The 17,906-nt window shown below is 37.2% G+C and overlaps 3 protein-coding genes across 4 annotated transcripts; all 3 read left to right on the top strand.

Moving 5' to 3' along the window:
* Window positions 1-873: 873 nt before the first annotated feature.
* On the top strand, window positions 874-1,915 carry LOC137960403 (uncharacterized). Its single transcript, XM_068808027.1, has 2 exons — window positions 874-1,439; window positions 1,556-1,915. Exons 1-2 carry the CDS (start codon window positions 1,037-1,039, stop codon window positions 1,717-1,719), a joined length of 567 nt encoding a protein of 188 aa, XP_068664128.1. The 5' UTR covers window positions 874-1,036; the 3' UTR covers window positions 1,720-1,915.
* A 687-nt stretch (window positions 1,916-2,602) lies between these two features.
* LOC137958484 (histone deacetylase HDT1-like) lies at window positions 2,603-6,311 on the top strand. Of its 2 annotated transcripts, none has more exons than XM_068805539.1 (10): window positions 2,603-2,768; window positions 4,299-4,369; window positions 4,478-4,689; window positions 4,856-4,872; window positions 4,982-5,032; window positions 5,150-5,343; window positions 5,500-5,586; window positions 5,687-5,771; window positions 5,872-6,010; window positions 6,106-6,311. In XM_068805539.1, exons 1-10 carry the CDS (start codon window positions 2,756-2,758, stop codon window positions 6,158-6,160), a joined length of 924 nt encoding a protein of 307 aa, XP_068661640.1. In that variant the 5' UTR covers window positions 2,603-2,755; the 3' UTR covers window positions 6,161-6,311. The 2 variants fall into 2 exon arrangements, with proteins under 2 accessions (XP_068661640.1, XP_068661636.1); XM_068805535.1 differs by having other exon boundaries at window positions 2,604-2,768; window positions 5,687-5,783.
* A 1,144-nt stretch (window positions 6,312-7,455) lies between these two features.
* On the top strand, window positions 7,456-10,339 carry LOC137958486 (histone deacetylase HDT1-like). The gene is made up of 10 exons (XM_068805540.1): window positions 7,456-7,599; window positions 8,394-8,464; window positions 8,540-8,751; window positions 8,875-8,891; window positions 8,986-9,036; window positions 9,154-9,332; window positions 9,450-9,533; window positions 9,620-9,707; window positions 9,784-9,925; window positions 10,056-10,339. The coding sequence occupies exons 1-10, from the start codon at window positions 7,587-7,589 to the stop codon at window positions 10,117-10,119; spliced, it is 921 nt and encodes a 306-aa protein (XP_068661641.1). The 5' UTR covers window positions 7,456-7,586; the 3' UTR covers window positions 10,120-10,339.
* Window positions 10,340-17,906: the final 7,567 nt, after the last annotated feature.

Below are 17,906 nucleotides of genomic sequence, written 5' to 3'. Positions count from 1 at the left end.
AATAAAGGGAGAATGACGACTCTTCCTCTCTCCTCTCTCCTCTCTCCTCTCTCAATAGAAGATTGGCATTTTCTGCCACATACATTCACGACGTAGCCCCACTCTCTCCTCTCCTTTTCAACCGTCAGATCGCATTCATCGTTCCTAGTACCCACCCTGTCCAATTAACTCCTTCCCTGTAGACGACAAAAAATTCGGCACCTTAGGGAGGAGAAGACAAAAGTGTCGCCGAATCCAATCACACCTGCCTTCCAATTTGTGGACCTATCCGAGACGTCGTTTGCGGCGAAACATGTCTCGCAGTCAAGCGTGTAATCTGACTCCAACTCCAAGTTATTGCCTTACGCAATTCGCACGGACCGACAAATCCTATCAAGGAAAAATAGTGGCGAGTCGGATCTAGTTTCTTGATTTCCTACCAAAACAACAAACTCGGTCGGGATTTGGATCTTCTTCATCCGGACCCGTTTCCCGGATCCCGAACTCTATTATGGCACGTTTTAAACTGGAAAGAGCAATTACTGGACGGTGGTCGAACTGAGCCAAACTAGTCACGTCCTTCAAAAATCGTTGGGTTCGGTTAAGCCGGTGAGGCGATAACTGATAACCATGCCACTAACCCGCCCGGTCCAGATGAGTCCAAGTACGGTCAATTCAATCTAAACTATCCTAGATGATCCGAAAGGTCGAAGGAGACCGGTTTATCGAGAGAATATTGTGGGCCCCGTGTTGGTTCAACTTCGTTTCTTTCCCCGCCATCTCTGACTCTAAGCTGAAGTCACCTGCTGTAGCCGGTGACCTTCCATTGATGCTCTCACATTTCTCCTTAAATACATCCATCGTCACCAAGCGGTTCATCGCATTTATCCCTGATCTGCTGCGACTTTTCCGTCTGAAGAAACCTTTCCGGCCTTCTGGTTATGTTACCCGAAACACCGAGGGACACTGAGAGCCGCTGCTCTTGTCCAGCTCTCGGCTTCCCTCGCCTTAGGTCCTTCCGCTTCCACTGCTTGAGGTCTATCAGATCGCGGTAACGATGCCGACCGCCGCTTCCAAGATTCGGAGACAACAAGGTTTAGAGGAGAGAGGCCGGAACGGGAGGTTGACTGAGAAGGCCAAGTCGTTTCACGGAAAGCTTCCGACGGCGACGGCGGAGATCCGGCGACCTAAGACGCAGCCCGATCTTCGGAGTGCTCCAGGAGTACCCTTTACGTCGTCGTCGCCGGCGAGTCTTGTGCCTCGCTTGACGAAGGTGCTTGTGAACGTCACTGTGAAAGGGAGCTTAGGGCCTGTGCACGTGATGATGTCTCTCGAATCAACGGTTGGAGATCTGATCGCCGCGGCGGTCCGGCAATATACGAAGGAAGGCAGGCGGCCGCAGATGGCCACGGCGCACCCCGACGCATTCAACCTTCATTACTCGACGTTTAGTTTGGAAAGTAAGCAATCGCGCTTTCCACTACTGCTCTTTCCTCTTTTCTTGAATTACCGTACTGCCACCATCTCGCATCAAGACTTCGCTCACAAGTTACTGCTTTCTTGACTGATTCATCAGGTTTGGATCGAAAGGAGCAGCTCCGCGCCCTGGGCTCGAGGAACTTCTTTCTGTGTCCGGAGCCGGCTAAAGCTGCGGTTGGAACAGCTAGTTGCTCTCGCGAAGCCGAGAAAGCTCCCACGGATGCTTTTTCTTGGATGAAGATCATGAGTTTCCTGCTGTAAATCTCTTCGTCTTCAATATACTCTCGATCATCTTGGCGAAGACGTGTATATATTTTATTCCCCAAAACTGTATCTCACGCACATCACCAGTGTTTTCTCATCTTCAGGCCATGGTCTAAGTTTATACTTGTTCTATTTTTGTGTATATACAATGTTTGTCAATTCTAATGGATGCGGGCGTATGATTGCTACAGTATCCAGTGAAATTATTGTTAGCCTCTTAAATCCTATTTAAACTTTATACAAACCAGTTTCTTATACCACATCTGGGTACAGAACTACCTTATAGCCTGGACGCAGACAACACTGAAATCTCATCCAGTTGTCCCTTATTATTTAGTTATTTTCGTGTAAACACGAACCAAATTTAGCCAAATATCTTCCTTCGTTGTTAGTCTTCTGTGTGCCCCTTCCAGTGTCCGCGCACTTTTGTTTCGTCAAAATTGGATATTAAATTTATGTTGAAGTCTATCGATTTTTAATTGATTTTATTGCATAGCCTTACACTTTCTAGCAAAATTTTCAAACCTACGTTGGCGAGTATTTTATTCCACTATTTTCCAAATTGATTTGCGTTCGCTTGTTTGTTTCATTTGAAATTCATTTATTTAACAAATGACAAGTGAATAAAAATATTCAATAAATATCTTCTAAAATTATTTAAAATAAAAAAAACGAAAATTCACATTGACATACAAAAAACAAATGTTAATGATTATATAAGAGAATTATCTTGAGTTAAAAAGCCAATTCCCTTAGAAAATTAATGTTTCTAAGAATAATCTTATAACAGATAAAAGTAATTAAATCATACATAAAATAACAATTAGATGTCCAATTTGTATCATTTTTCGAGTTATATGTAGCCCTGCAGTCCGACATAAAAATTAGGGCGAGGAATGACCGTCGGGGGCAGAGGCTTCTAGATTCCTGTTATACTCTTACGGTCTTACCTTTTCGATCCACTCGAGTTTCAAAACCCTTCTCGCCTCTTTGCCTTTTACGATCGCTTCCGGCGCGATCCTTCCATCACTCAATGGAGTTCTGGGGTGAGTATATCATTAGGCGTTTCTTCATCTCAATTGTCCCATGTTATTCATGTCGATTTGCATTTTTTATGCTGTTAAATGGTCGTGTTTTCATTTCTCGTTAGGATTTTGTGATTCTTGCCTAATGGGTGTTGTTTACTACATGCTTCATTTCGTTCTCTTTATTTCGCTGAAAGATGGTTGTTTCGTATTTTGTTTTTATCATCTTCTGTCTGCTCTATTTGGAGTTTATAGTTCGTTCCTTTTTCGCGACGCGGCATTTTTTTCTCCCTGACGTACGAGTAAGGTTCGCTTCTGATGATTTGGTCACGTTTTTATTTTTTCTACTATTTGCTTCTTTTTTTTCTCATTATTCCAGACATTGATGTTTGTTTCCAATTTTGTTGATATCATCTTATATCTGCTCTATTTGGAGTTTATCCTTTGTTTTTTTTTTCGCGACGCTGCATTTTACTCTCTGGGACGTACGAGTAAGGTCTGTTGCTGATAGTTTGATCCCGTTTTTGGTTTTTCCGCTGTTGTATCTTATTTTGGCTTACCTTTAAATGCTACGGTATCTCTATTACACTTGATTTATGTAGAATTCGGTTTCCCTATGCAGCTTCCTATCATTCATCATTTTTCAGGGAAGTTTGCGTGATTTACTGAGCATATTTTGGTGCTTAGTACGAGGTTAATTCTGTTGGTGATTGATCTGCGCTGTGATTTATTTACTTGTACGACTTTAATGAGAGTGCAAAAGCATTCTAATTATAAAAAAACTATGCATCATTCTTCTTCTGGGAAACAATAGCTGATTTATATCTTTACGGATTCCATACTACAGTTGCTCTAACATGTCTAGCGTCTGTTTTTTTTTTTTTTTTTTTTTTTTTTGGTGGGGGTGGGGGGGGGGGGGGGGTGTTGTATCTAATGCGTAATATTAGCTTTCACTGTGTTTTTATAAATACTGGTTTTGCCTTGGGGGACCGGCTGTGTTATGTTCACATGTTTCTATCATCTTTTATTGTAATTGGTCATTATCGAGTTGAATTAAGGTCCTGATGATGTTATTCAGCCGGTCTTCTATATTATTATTATTTTTTAACAGATTCATTTGTCGACTTAGTTGTGGCAATGTGTTAGTTTGTTTTGTACTGTTTTCTTACTTTTATACTTTATATTGCTTTTGTTGATTTTACATTGGCAACAGGGCCCAAGAAACTTTTACTTACAATGTAGAGACAAACAGATGTTAATGCATTTATCACTGGATTTGTTTATCTCTTTTGAATTAATGTAATGGTTTGGGGTTGAGGTTTTTGTGGTTTTAATTACTTAACTTCATTCTACACTTTCTATGATGCTTATGTATATTGAAGAAAATTAGCAATTGGTTTACTGTCTGTTGTTTTGGTGTTATGCTTGTGAGATCAAGCCTATCAGGTGGTTTAGTAACATGATATGTACTTCATTGCCTAAATAGCTCCTTTTTTTTTTTTCTTCATATTGCTGCTTCAAAAAATCTCATATTAATTTTTAGCTGAGCAGGTGTTGAAGTAAAACCTGGAGAGTCAGTCAAGTATGATCCTGGGTCTGAAAAATATGTTCATCTTTCACAGGTGTGAATAGTTATTACTTTATATTCAGACATTTAAAAAATTTAGAGAAAAGTAGTTATTGTACCATTTGAATTATGTTTCTCTTGTAAATAACATACTCCTTTACAGGCTGCAATTGGAGAGGTTAAGAAAGACAAGACTAGTGATGTGTTGATATCAGTGAAGGTGGATGATCAGAAGGTAGTACTTGGAACACTTGCGCCAGGAAGATGTCCACAGATTTCTTTTGATGTGGTATTCAACAAAGAATTTGAACTTTCTCACAATGGAAAGTCAAGTGTCTACTTCTGTGGTTACAAAACTTTGCTGCAGGATGATGAATATCCTTGAGATGATTCTTTATTTTTATGAACTCATATTCCATTTTTATTTTTCTGGCTTGAATTGTTTTTAGTCTTTTGTCTGAAAGCCTGTCACTGACTGATGTCCATCTCCTAGAGCGTATAATTTGATTTCCCTGACTAGAACTTTTTGCCATTTTATTACGAGCCTAGAGTTTTCTGGTACGTTTCAAATACTATTTAATTCCCTATTTGCTTTTACCTCATTGCAGTAAGGAATTAATTTTATATTGTTCTACTCTGAATCTACTGCTCAATTTATATTGTGCAGATTCTGACGAGGATTCTGAAGATGATCAACTAGCACCACTTGCACTAAATGGTCGTTGTCTATTCGCATTTACATTTAATTTCATTAGTAGTTGTTTTCATTAGAGATCAGTACTAAACTTTACTTGGCTTACTTGGTTTATACATTTATCTTTGGTGAAAATTACAGGAAAGCCAGATGGTAAAGTTGCTGAACCCAAACTGACTATTGAAAAAGCAAATGCTGCTAAACCCGAATCTTCAGTTACCAAGGCAAAGGGGAAAGTAGCAGAACCAGCTAAAGCTGAAAAAGCAAAGGAAGATGAAGATGAGGATGATGATGATGATGATGAATCTGAAGAAGATGAGTCAGGTTCAGACGAGGTACTCTTTTTGTATGTGTAGATATCAAACTTGTAAACTGTAAATATGAACTTCTCCATAGTGTGGGGAGTATGTTAGGCTGTTATTGATATTAATGTGGCTTCAACCCATCTGGAGTTGTGTAGCATCTTGCTTAGTCTGGTTTTCTCATTGCAGGACATGGTTGAAGCTGGGGATGAAAGTGATGATGATGAGGATGAAGAAGATGAAGATAGCTCTGAGGAGGAGGAGACACCACAAAAGGTGCGTCGAGCTACTAACTCTGCCTTCCTTGAGACAATTGGCTTCCAATTTGTTATGGCTATGAATGGTCCAAGTTTATATTTAATTTTTCTTTTTGAAGGTTGAAATTGAAAAAAAGAGACCCCAAGAATCTGCCACGAAAACCCCTGTGCCAGCAAAGAAGGCAAAGTTGGTTACTCCACCTGGTAAAAAAGCTGGTAATAATTTGTATTTCTTATTGTAGTACTTAGTGATCTCCCCTTGTTTCCTTGACCTTGTTTTCTAATGGACGTGATGATATTTCAGGCGCTGATGGCAAGAAAACAACTCATACTTCGACACCTTATCCTAAGAAAACTGCTGCAAAGACTTCTGCCGAAGGTGACAAATCGAAGCAGCAGACCCCTAAATCTGCCGGTCAATTCGCTTGCAAGCCTTGCAACAGGTCAATTTTCAAATCATTGGCTGCTTCTGTTGTCCATCAAAAGTTTTTCCAAGTGATTTGCATCTTATCCTGAATCGCTATTTTCTACTTTCCAGGACTTTCAATTCAGAAAATGCTCTGCAATCGCATAACAAAGCAAAGCACAGCTAAGGCAAATTGAGGGTAATTCCAAGTTTTGTATTGTATGAGATTCGGATTATTGAGTTCTCTCTATTTTGGATTGCTGCGTGGGGTGTGGTGCCTGCCGGTTCCTATTGCCCACTTTTATTAATTTAGTAAATTAGTACCACCTTCCGAACAACTAAGTGGGTTAGCATGGATCTGCTTTTACAATCAAATAGGGTTTAAATATTCGAGCAGTAGTGGGATTGGAGTTTGAAGCTTTAACCTTGGAGATTGAATTTGTGCGTAGCACTTGAGGCAGATATAAAGTTATATTTTTTAAAATCTAATGAAATTAAAAAATAAATGCTAAAATTGCGTCTGATGTTTGAAAAGATGCAATAATAATTTCCCTACAAATCTTCCTCATTGGCGATGAAGATGCAGCATTGTTTGTAAAAACCTTCGTCGGTGCCTTCTCCGTCCTTGTTTTGGTACTCTCCTTAACCGTCAATTCTATTTAGGTGGAGTTTTTGCTTCAGATCATGGTCTAATTTATCATATTTTAATATAAAAAAAATTTCAAATACAAAATTAAATTAAATTTATATAAATATTATTATAATATAAATAAAAAATTTAAATATTTTTTTATTTTTAAATATGTGATTAAAATTTTAAAAGACATATAGTTAATTTGATCTGGTTCGAGTTAGGTTGAATTTGGTAAAATCCTTCAGTTAAATAATAAAAGTTACATATATTTAAATAATAATATTATTTATCATGTTATATTTTATATACTACTTAACAAATTATATATATATATTCATATTATTTTATAACATTAGATTTTCATGTATTACATCATATTAATGGCAAGATTGGGACGATGGTGTTCCGACATCCAGCACGCCGGCGCCGGCGAGAGTGACAATGAAGGTGATCGAAAAAGTGTTAGAGGATGGTCGAAAAATGGGAGAATAAGATAAAAATGTGGAGAAAACGCCGGAGAATAAGAGGAAGGTAGGAAAATGTGAACAAGCACCCAAACTGTTCCAGTAGTCTCTGTTTTGGGTGCTCGTGCTTCCGGGGCGGTGTGTTTCCAATAATTGCTCTGCCTCTTTTAAAATCTGGGTCAACTCAGACAAGTCACCCTGAGTTCTGAATCGTCATTCCTGGGGTGGTTCCGTTCCGGTACTCGTGGCAAATCCAACCCAAAGTGCCAACATGCCCCTTTCAAAACTTAACGATGCAGTTATGGGGTGCTCCAGGTGAGATGCGCAATGCGCACCGTTTCACTTTTACAACCCTAAAATTAGGGCGCGCAGCGACTAAGAGGGTTCCAGAATCTCTTTAAAACCCCTCTTCTGCATCTGTCATTCATTTCCTCTCCCTCCATCGCCTTTGTCAAGACTTACCGCTTCAAAACACTTCACTCCTCTTCTCCGCCTGCAATCCCAAACTGCAAACGATGGAGTTCTGGGGTAAGCATTACTTGGCTCTTAGCTTGTTGCTTCTTTACGTGACTCGTTTGTGCTGATGGTCTCGTATTCAGGCTTTCATTTTCGTATGTAATGGTTGCTCGTTGTTACGCTCTCGTGTTCAGGTTTTCGTTTTTGTACATAACGTTTGTTCCTTCTCGCGATCTCCTGTTCACGTTTTCGTTTCCTTATTTTTATGACTAATACGTAGTCACTGTTTCGTCCGTCTTCATTCTTTTTTAAGTCTGTGTGGTAGTAGTAATATGCGTATTTCTTTGTTCCTCAAAACTAGGCTAGAGTTCTTATCGTTCTCCACTGTTTTCATTTAGCGTCTGTTTTCCGATTCGTATTGCTTGTTCCATTTATTTCTATGCTTCTTTCCTGTTTTCGGTATTGTCAGTATATGTATTTTAATGTCCAATGCTATGTTTCGGCTTGCTTTGTATTATATGGACATTAATTGCTTATGTTCTTTTCCGGTTAATTATTGTTGATATGTTTATGCGATTCTTTCTATGTTATTTTTCTTGCTTTATTTTCGGTATTGTCAGTATATGTATTTTAATGTCCAATGCATGAATCATTTTTAAGCGAGTGATGAGGCTTAAAATGCGGATATTTTTAATCTAAAGAATATTGGAAAATGTTTGTACTTGCATAAGGGTGCTTCTTGTTTGCCTATTCATGGAGTTTGCTATTGCTAATTATTTTCAATACCGTTGTCACTGAATTTGATGTTATCCTTGTCTACGTAACTCATAGCTGTTCTTGTTTCTATGTTGTTTTTATCTGTGCAGGAATTGAAGTTAAACCTGGAGAGAATGTGAAATGTGATCCTGGATTTGATAGTTATTTACATCTCTCACAGGTTCGACTTGTTACTTTTGTAGCTACATTTAAATTTTTATTTTGCTTATTAAATGTTTGCTTTCTTGCCTTGTAGGCTGCTCTCGATGAAGTTAAAAAGGACAAGGGTGCTGAAGTGGTAATGTCTGTGAAGTTGGATGGTCCAAAAATGGTCATAGGGACACTTGCTCGAGAAAAGTTCCCTCAGGTTTCTTTTGATTTGGTTTTTGAGAAAGAATTTGAACTTTCTCATAATGGAAAGTCAAGCGTCTACTTCTGTGGTTACAAAACTTTGAGACCCGATTATGAATATCCTTCGAACAATATGTTTTTTTCTTAGTTATCCTCTTAATGTCTTTTCACTATTTAATATTTTAATGCTTTTATTTGATTGTTAATCACCTTAACTCAAAATTCTTTTGATGTTTTTACGGGCGAGGATTTTTCTGGTAGGTTTCATATTTCCTTAACTTATTTTACTTGTTGTCTAAGAAATTGTTTTATTTGTTCTGTTTTAATTATTTTATAATAAAAATTATGCAGACTCTGATGAGGATTCTGAAGATGACCAAATTGCAGCAGTTGCTCTTAATGGTCAGATAGATCCCTGTTGTCATAACATTTATCTCTCTTGTTTGCTTTTTTGTCTACAAAAAGTTATCATATATGCTTTTGTTATTTGGCTATCTAAAATATTTGTTGGCATTGTAGGGATGCCTGATACAAAAGTAGCAGCATCAAAGCCTGTTGTCAAAGCAAACGCAGCTAAATCTGATTCTAAGCCAAAGGCAAAAGCAGAACCTGTTAAGGCAGAAAAGGCAAAGGAGGACAAAGATGAGGATGACGAAGATGATGATGAGTTTGAAGAAGACGAGTCAGGTTCAGATGAGGTACCTAATTAACTGTATAGTTTTTTGGTTATTGAGTTTTGATTTATAAATGGTTAGGGAATATTTTTTGCTTATTTGACATTAGACAATCATGGAATTAATTTTTTGTTTGAACAGGACATGGCAGAGTCTGGTGATGAAAGTGACGAGGATGATGAAGAAGATATTTCTGAAGACGAGAAGGAAGCTACACCAAAGAAGGTAACAAGAATGTACATATTATTACCTTATTTTCTTTTATTTTACAGTGTTTTGCTCTAAATTGGTCCCTGATTTTATTTGTTAAGGTTGAAACTGGAAAGAAGAGGGCTAATGAATCTGCTGCCAAGAAGACCCCTGGGTCAGACAAGAAGGCAAAGTTGGCTACACCAACTGGTCCGAAGACCCTTGAACCCTGGTTTTGTTTGTAGCTTTTTCACTTACAGTTGTAACCGTGTGATATGATTTTCAGGTGGCGATGGCAAGAAAGGTGGTGGTCATACTGCAACTCCTCACCCTAACAAAGCTGGTGCAAAAACTCTTGCCAATGGTGACAAATCAAAGCAGCAGACACCCAAATCTGGGGGCCAAGTTTCTTGCAAGTCTTGCAGCAAGTAAATCATCTTGCGTTTCTTTTTAATGCTTAATTTTTTTTTATTTGTATTTGTTTCGTTTTGTTTGTTTGACTTTGCGAACAGATACACAATTTGTGGGTGACTTTTGATGCCTCTCTCTGGCTGACAGGACTTTCAACTCTGATGGTGCTCTGCAATCCCATACCAAGGCAAAACATAGCGCTAGCAAATGAAATGAGTGTGAGGGGACCAGCATTCCAATTTGTAGGGTAGTCGTTGGATATGAAAGAGGGCATTAGTTACCGCGCTTATACTGCGGACTGCTTAAATTCAGTTTTTCTCTTTCTTATTGGGCCACAATGTGTGGTTCTGGAGCATGGGTTGTTTCTGTTAGTTTGAACCAGATACATTACGAGCTTTTCATATATTTTTGATTGCGGCAGATCTCTTTAATTCACCTGTCTTCTCACCGTTACTCTCATACTGGCTTTGAGTTCAACCTTTATAAATTTAAGTTTGCCTTGCATGCAAATAGGGGGGTGGTCCGTTTAATTATGATTTTTAGGACGTGAGATAATTAAAATTGTTCCAGCTTTTAAGAAACAAGGCTTATTGGTTGTCCATGTCATTCACCTATCTCATATTCTCCATTCATCTAAGTCCCTCTTTCCTCTCCAAACAAATCTTCCTTGCCATTAGTTACCCTCTTCCTCGACTATCTCCACCCTCTTCTTTCTATAAACCACACCTAACATTATGTCTCTATTTCCCAACTCAAGTCACTTTCCAAAACTAAACCCTAACTTCCCAATAAGAAAATTCTCACTCACCTTCACCCTCATGCACCACCATTGTATTACCCACCCTCCTTGTGATCCTTATGTGGATCACTTTATTTACCTTTTTTTGCCTCCTCTAGATGTGGGTGAGGAGTTCATCTTTTTTATTGGGTGCCTTCTAACAATTACGTCAACCCTAAGAAGTTAAATACACGGTATTGCTCTCAGTGAAAAATTTCTTCTAACCGTGCAAATTAGTATTGAAGTGAAGACCACTTGTAATGGGCCCCATTCTACTAGAGTCCTATTAGGACTGAGATCCTAATCTGGGAAGGAGTCCCAATGTAGGAAAAAGTTCTAATTAGGAAGGAGTTCTATTATGGGAAGAGTCTGGAAAGTATTCTAATTGGGTAAACTCCTAGGCTATTTAAAGGGTAACGCCCTTGCTCATTCTATAATCATTTAGAATGATAGGTGAAGCTGGTGTGATCCTATGGAGTAGGAACAATTGTTGAACCATGTAAAAAACCCTTTTTTGTCTCCCTTTAAATTTTATGTTATGATCTCATATAGTAACAGGATCCGCTATTCCGCTGTAAGTTGATTAATTGCATGTGTTATGTCCAGTTCAATCCCCAACAATTGGTACCAAAGAGGAGTTTTGCACCGTACAAATGATTGCACATGACAAGAGAGGAGCCAAGAGATGTGTCATCGAGTTCTACGCACATCACTAGAATTAGTCACCGGAACTCTAGGAGGCCACCGGACGACACTGGAATTCGTCGTCAGAGACATGTCAGATGATGGAAAATTCAAAATTGAGAAGTTTATGGGCCAAAATTATGAATTTTGCCAAATGTAGATTGACGATTACTTGAACTAAAGGATTTTTACTTCCCTATTTTTTGTGAACAACAAAAGGAGATGTCATATGCAAACTGGAAACTTCTAGATCAAATGGCATTAGGGGTAGTTCGATTTTCTATCTCCTCATCAGTTGCTTCAAAGATCACGAAAGAAAAGACTATGAATGAGTGTTTTGATATCTAGAGTCAATGTATGCAAACCCCTAATTCACAAATAAGGTACATCTTATTACTCAATTTTTTTGTTTTAAAGATGGCAAAAGTTGATAGCGTCTCTAGCCACATTAATTCCTTCCATGATTTACTGAATCAATTAGAGGTCATCGATGTTAAATTCGATGAAGATATTTAATCAATTGCCTTTTAAAGCCATTATCGCCTGATTGGGAATCTTTTACGATAGCGGTACACTTGACTAAGAAGTTTGTATTGAATGAAGTATGTGGTTTGTTGCAGGTTGACAAAACTTGGTGCAAAAGTAATGCATCCTCCATAGGTTCAGTTCTAGATTTGGATGCAAGGGGTTGAGGGTCACAATGCGATAAATGCAGAAATAGAGGGGAGTCCCAAAAGGGATGTTCCAAGTCTAAGGGAAGGAAGAAAAAATATTACCTTATAACTATGGTTAGAAGTCACATCAAACGTGACTATAACAATGAGAGGGGTAAAAGAAATAATGACACTGTTAATGTTGCCAATAGTGAAGAATGCAAGATTTTGTCATTAGAAAATAAATGTGATTCCTGGATTGTAGATAGTGGTGCATATTTTCTTGCTACAACTAAAAATGATCCGTTAGAAAACACTGTTTTTAGGGATCTGAGTAGAGTTTATTAGGGGAATGACATGACATGTAAAATTATTGGCAAATGTGATATTAGACTGCGACAGGAGTTGTTCTTGTTGAAAGATGTTAGATATGTGTCTCTAACTAAAAACATTATATTTGTTGGCCAATTGGCTATGGGTGGTATAGTCACACAATTTTTGAGTGACAACTGGAAAATGAGCAAAAGAGTTTTGATTGTTGTTGAGGGGAAGAAAATTGGTACTTTGTACATGTTGGCTAGTTGTACTAGAAGTTCTATGTCAGTGGTATCAAATAGAGTAGATACAAAAATGTGGCATAGATGCATTGATCATATGTTAGAGAAGGGTATGAAGGTGTTACAGACAAAGAGGAAGCTACCGGGATTGAAAAGTGTCGATCTAGAGTTCTGTGAAGATTGTGTCTTGAGAAAACAAAAAAATGTGATATTTTCAAAGATTGCCCAACTAGAAAATCTAAATGCCTTGAGTTGGTTCATACTGATGTTTGTACACCCGTCGAAGTTCATTCTCTAGGAAGTGCATATTATTTTGTTACTTTTATTGATGATGCTATACACAAGTTATGGATTTATTTTTGTAAAAGTAAATCTAATATGTTTTCTTTGTTTATCAAATGGAAAACTCTTGTTGAGAATGAGACAAAATTGAAATTAAAACACTCGAAATCTGATAATGGTGGAGAATGCTGTGGAAGAAAATTTCAATCCTACTGTGACAAGCATGGGATCAAAAGATTGCTTACTACACCCAAACGGCCAAGGCAAAATAGTATTGCTGAACAAATGAACAAAACCATACAGGAGCGATCGAGGAGCATGAGACTCCATTGTGGTAGACCACGTACCTATGTTGAGGACACAACTATTTACTTGATCAATCGATCTTCTTCTAATGCCCTAGACGGTGGGCTACCTGAGGGGGCATGGACTCAAAAAGATGTACACTTTGATCAGTTACAAGTGTTTGGTTTAATAGGTTATGTACATGTTGAGTCTAAAAAGAGGGGAAAGTTGGATTCTAAATCCAACATGTGTTATTTCATTGGCCATGGGGGTGATAGTTTTGGGTATATACTATGGGACCCAGTGCTCAAGAAGGAGATTAGAAGTATAAATGTAGTATTCTATGAGATGGAACTCTACATGCTTAAGTTCTCCGAAAGGGGAAGGAAAAATGTAGTTCCTGAATTTGTAGAACTTGAGGGTGAAGACACTTTAGGCCGAAAATCATAGGTCGATGTACACAAATATGGAAGCAATAACCAAAACCGGTGAATCTAGTAATGATATTTCTGACAATGAGTAAGAAGATATCCCAGTGATTCCCCTGCAAACACCATTTGGGTGGATGAGTAGTAGACAAAGAAAGTAAAATGAAATTTATGATCCCTCTGAGACCAACAAGAAGACACTAAATTTTTGTCCAGTTTGAATTATTTGTTGTTGATTGATGGAGGTCAACCTGAAAGCTATGAAGAGGCATACAAAATAGATACTTTAGTTATGGGGGAGCGGGTCGTGGATGATGAGATAGACTTGTTTGTGTTCAATCACACATGGGAGTTGGTGGACTACCCAAAGGTAAAAAAGTCTTACATAACAAGTGGATCTATAGGTTAAAACTTGAATCTGATGGAAGCAAAAGGTTTAAAGCAAGACTAGTTGTCAAGGGTTTTGAACAAAAGTATGAAATTGACTACATAGAGATCTTTGCTCTGGTGGTCAAAATTGCAACCATCAGGATGGTGTTGTCCCTTGTAGTACTGGAAGATCTTCATCTAGAACCGTTAGATGTGAAAACAACATTCCGGTATGGTGATTTGGATGTGGAGATGCATATGCACCAACCCCAAAGTTATGTTGAGAAAATCAAAGAGAATTTTTGTGTAGATTGTTGAAAAGTCTATATAGCCTAAAGCAAGCTCCAAGACAGTGCTACCGCAAATTCGACAACTTTATGTTGGACATTGGTTTCTACAAGTGTCATTCATACCATTGTTGTTATTTCAAAAGGTTAATATTTTCTTACATTATTTTATTGCTTTAAGTTAATGACATGCTTATTGCAGGAGCCGATATGAGTGAAATTCAATCTCTCAAGAAGTAGTTTTCTTAGCAACTTACTATGAAGGATCTTGGACCATCCAAACAGATCCTTAGCATGGGAATTTCTAGGGACAAAAAGGAAAGAGTGTTGAAGTTGTCGCAGACAGACTATGTCAAGAAGGTATTAATGAAGTTCAACATGTTTGACGCAAAACCTGTTGGTACACCTTTGACATCTCATTTCAAACACTCACAGGGGCATTCTCGTAAGACTTTAGAGGAGAAGACACGGATGGACAAAGTTCCATATGCTTCAGTAGTGCGATTTTTTATGTATGCAACCACTAGTACACAACTGGATATCTCGTATGCAATAAGTTAGGTGGCCAAATTTATGGCAAATCTATAATGGACTCATTGGGAAGCGGTGAAGTGGATACTCAGATACTTGAAGGGTTCTTCAGGTATGTCTCTAACCTTTGGTAGAAACTCTAACATCAAGTTGGTTGAATATGTGGACTCAGACTATGAAGGTAACTTAGACAATAGGCAGAGTATTACAGGGTTTGTATTTAGGGGTGGCTTCGAACCGAGTTCGGCTCGGTTCGATTCGTTATCTATCGAGCTCGAGCTCTGAAATCGGTTCGTTTATCTTAACGAGCCGAGCTCGACCAAAGCCGGGTTTGGTTCGTTGGCTCGCGAGCCGGCTCGAGGTGAGTCGGGATTGGTATCAGGTTAGGAGCAGGAGCGGGAGTGTGAGCGAGAGCGAGGGGGGGAAAAGCTTTTCCTCCCCTCGTCACCGAGCCCCTCCCGTCAGCTGTTGTCACTGCCTCTACCGTCATCGACAGCTGCTCGCATGCCACCTCTATGGCCACCCGTTCGATTTCTTCCTCTCCTCGCCGTCGTCATAGCCGTCATCCTCGACGACAGGTCCTCCCCGGATTCGTAACCCCCTTCCCTCCGTGACGTCTCGACGGAAAACCTGAACCAGTAAGTTCAGGGGAAAAATTACGGGAGAAATAATCTCCCCCCTCCCCCTCGCGAAGATGATTTTGCACGTACGATACCATAAAGTAAAGAAAAAAAATTCCTTAAACTCTCCTGTCTCATAACTCTTAAAAAAAAATAAAAAATACATTTTATAGAAATAAGTTTCTATGAACTATTAGTGTCTCATTTTTTTTAAACATTTTTCTAATTGAAAATTCTTATTAAAAATCATATAATTTTCTAAGTAAGATTTTCCTACCAAGATGGGGTAGAAAACTGTATAGAAATTTTTTGAATAAGTATTTAACAGTTGATGCTGTAATACTTTTAGCATGAAGCAATTTTCATTGTAATTTTGTGTTTGACATTTTATTTGATTAAAAATTTATCGATAAGTATAATAATATATTAGATTGATTATTAATTTTTATTTATTTCCCTAGAAGAGGCAATAAAAGGTTCATTTAACTTTCCTAAGAAAATTTTAAAATATTTTTTGTAATTTTCTAATAAGTCACTAATAGTAATAGGATTTTATTTAAAGGTTTTTTTGGAAATATGTATCATAGGAAAAATATTTCTAGTTTTTCCTAGAATATAAATTTTCATCTAGGGGCACTAAGGAGGCCATAGTAAATTTATGGCCAGATTCAAAAATTACAAAACAAGCTAGACAACAATTGAAGTAAAAAAGATTAATATTGATGCATTTTAATCCATTATTGAAATTTAATCCTGAACCTCCCCTATCATTATTTTTTTCAATTGTATGCATAATTTTATATATAATTTATTCGAAGCCACCCCTACGTGCAAGATCATAAACAAGGAAAAAAAACTCTTTGTCCCTTCGTCATGGCTCTTGAAGAAATTGAAAAGATATTTTAGTAGAAATATGTTTCTAGTGTTTTTTTCAATAAATTTTGAAAATACATTTTTAGTAGAAATATAGGGATCGTTAGTGCCTCATGTTTTATGACAATATTTATCTAATTATAAATTCTTGTTAAAAAATCATATAATTTTCTAAGTAAGATTTTCTTACCAAGATGGGCTAGAAAACCTTATAGAAAAAAATTGAATAAGTATTTTACAGTTGATGATATAATCCTTTTAGCATGAGGCAATTTTCATAGCAATTTTGTGTTTGATATTTTATTTTATTAAAAATTTATCGATAAGTATAATATATATTAGATTAATTATTAATTTTTATTTATTTCCTTAGAAAAGGTAATAAGAGGTCCATTTAACTTTTCTAAGAAAAATTTAAAAATATTTCTTGTAATTTTCTAGTAAGTCTCTAATAGCAATAGGATTTTATTTAAAGGATTTATAGTTTTTATTTGGGTGATTGTAAATTGATAGTGATATTTTATTTAATTTTGTTATGTTTGATTATTGTATGGAGTTTATTCATAATGTTATGCATTGCATGGAGTGTTTAGACTATTTTATGAAGTGTATGGAGTGTATAAACAATTTCATGGAGTGTTTATGGAATGTATAGACAATTTTATGGAGTGTTTATGTAGGTACTATGTATATAGATTATGTCTAATTTTAAGTAGAGGTCATGCCGAATTTTATATAAGTATTATATACATAGATTATGCTCAATTTTAAGTAGAGGTCATACTGAATCTTATACATGTATTATATATAGAATCTTATACATGTATTATATATATAGGTTATGTCCAATTTTATATAGAGGTCATACCCAATTTTATGTAAAATATATTCATAATTATATATATATTTTTTGAAAAGTTTTAAATGTATGTTGAAGCTCGAGCTCGGCTCAAACTCGGTTAAAATTTTTGGGCTCGAGCTCGATAACAATTTTAGGCTCGAGACGAGATTCGACTCGAAATATTTAAATCAAACTCGGCTCGAACATAGGCAAGTTCGGGCTCAGCTCGACTCGATGCCACCCCTATTTGTATTTATAGTTGGTAATGCAACGGTGGTTTGACAATCTCAGTTACAAAAATTAGTGACAAATTCTTCTTCAAAGGTGGCTGAAGCTTGCAAAATGATATTGTGGTTGAAAACTTTCTTGAAGGAATTGGGCGTGACATATGAAAATTGTGTATTGTACTGTGAAAATAGATGTACTATTGAAATGTCAAAGCATAATGTGTTCCATGCAAAGACGAAACATTGACTTCAAATATCATTTTGTGAGAGAGCGAAGAAACTATTATTGGAAAAGATCCACAAAAGTGATAATCCAATGAACATGTTCACCAAGGCAGTGACATTTGAAAAGTTGAGCTTTTTCTAAACTTCTTTTGACCTTTCTACACTAGGAAATTGGTGAACATCACACATCTCATGGTATTACCCAAATACAACACTTACTGACAAACGTTACAAACGTTTCAAATGGGAGAGTTGCATGTTGAAGAATAGTCCAAAGTAGTCTTCAAGTGGGAGATTATTGGGCTGAAGACCACTTATAGTGGGCTCAACTCCTCTAGAAAAGAGTTTTAATTAAGAA

The sequence above is a fragment of the Aristolochia californica genome, unplaced genomic scaffold (assembly GCF_029961685.1).
Source record: "Aristolochia californica isolate CCGP_79_NKW_82.1479 unplaced genomic scaffold, dmAriCali1.0.hap1 SCAF_3, whole genome shotgun sequence".
NCBI lineage: Eukaryota > Viridiplantae > Streptophyta > Magnoliopsida > Piperales > Aristolochiaceae > Aristolochia > Aristolochia californica.
Note: the sequence above shows the minus strand (reverse complement) of the source record. Positions and strands in the feature narration are given on the sequence as shown.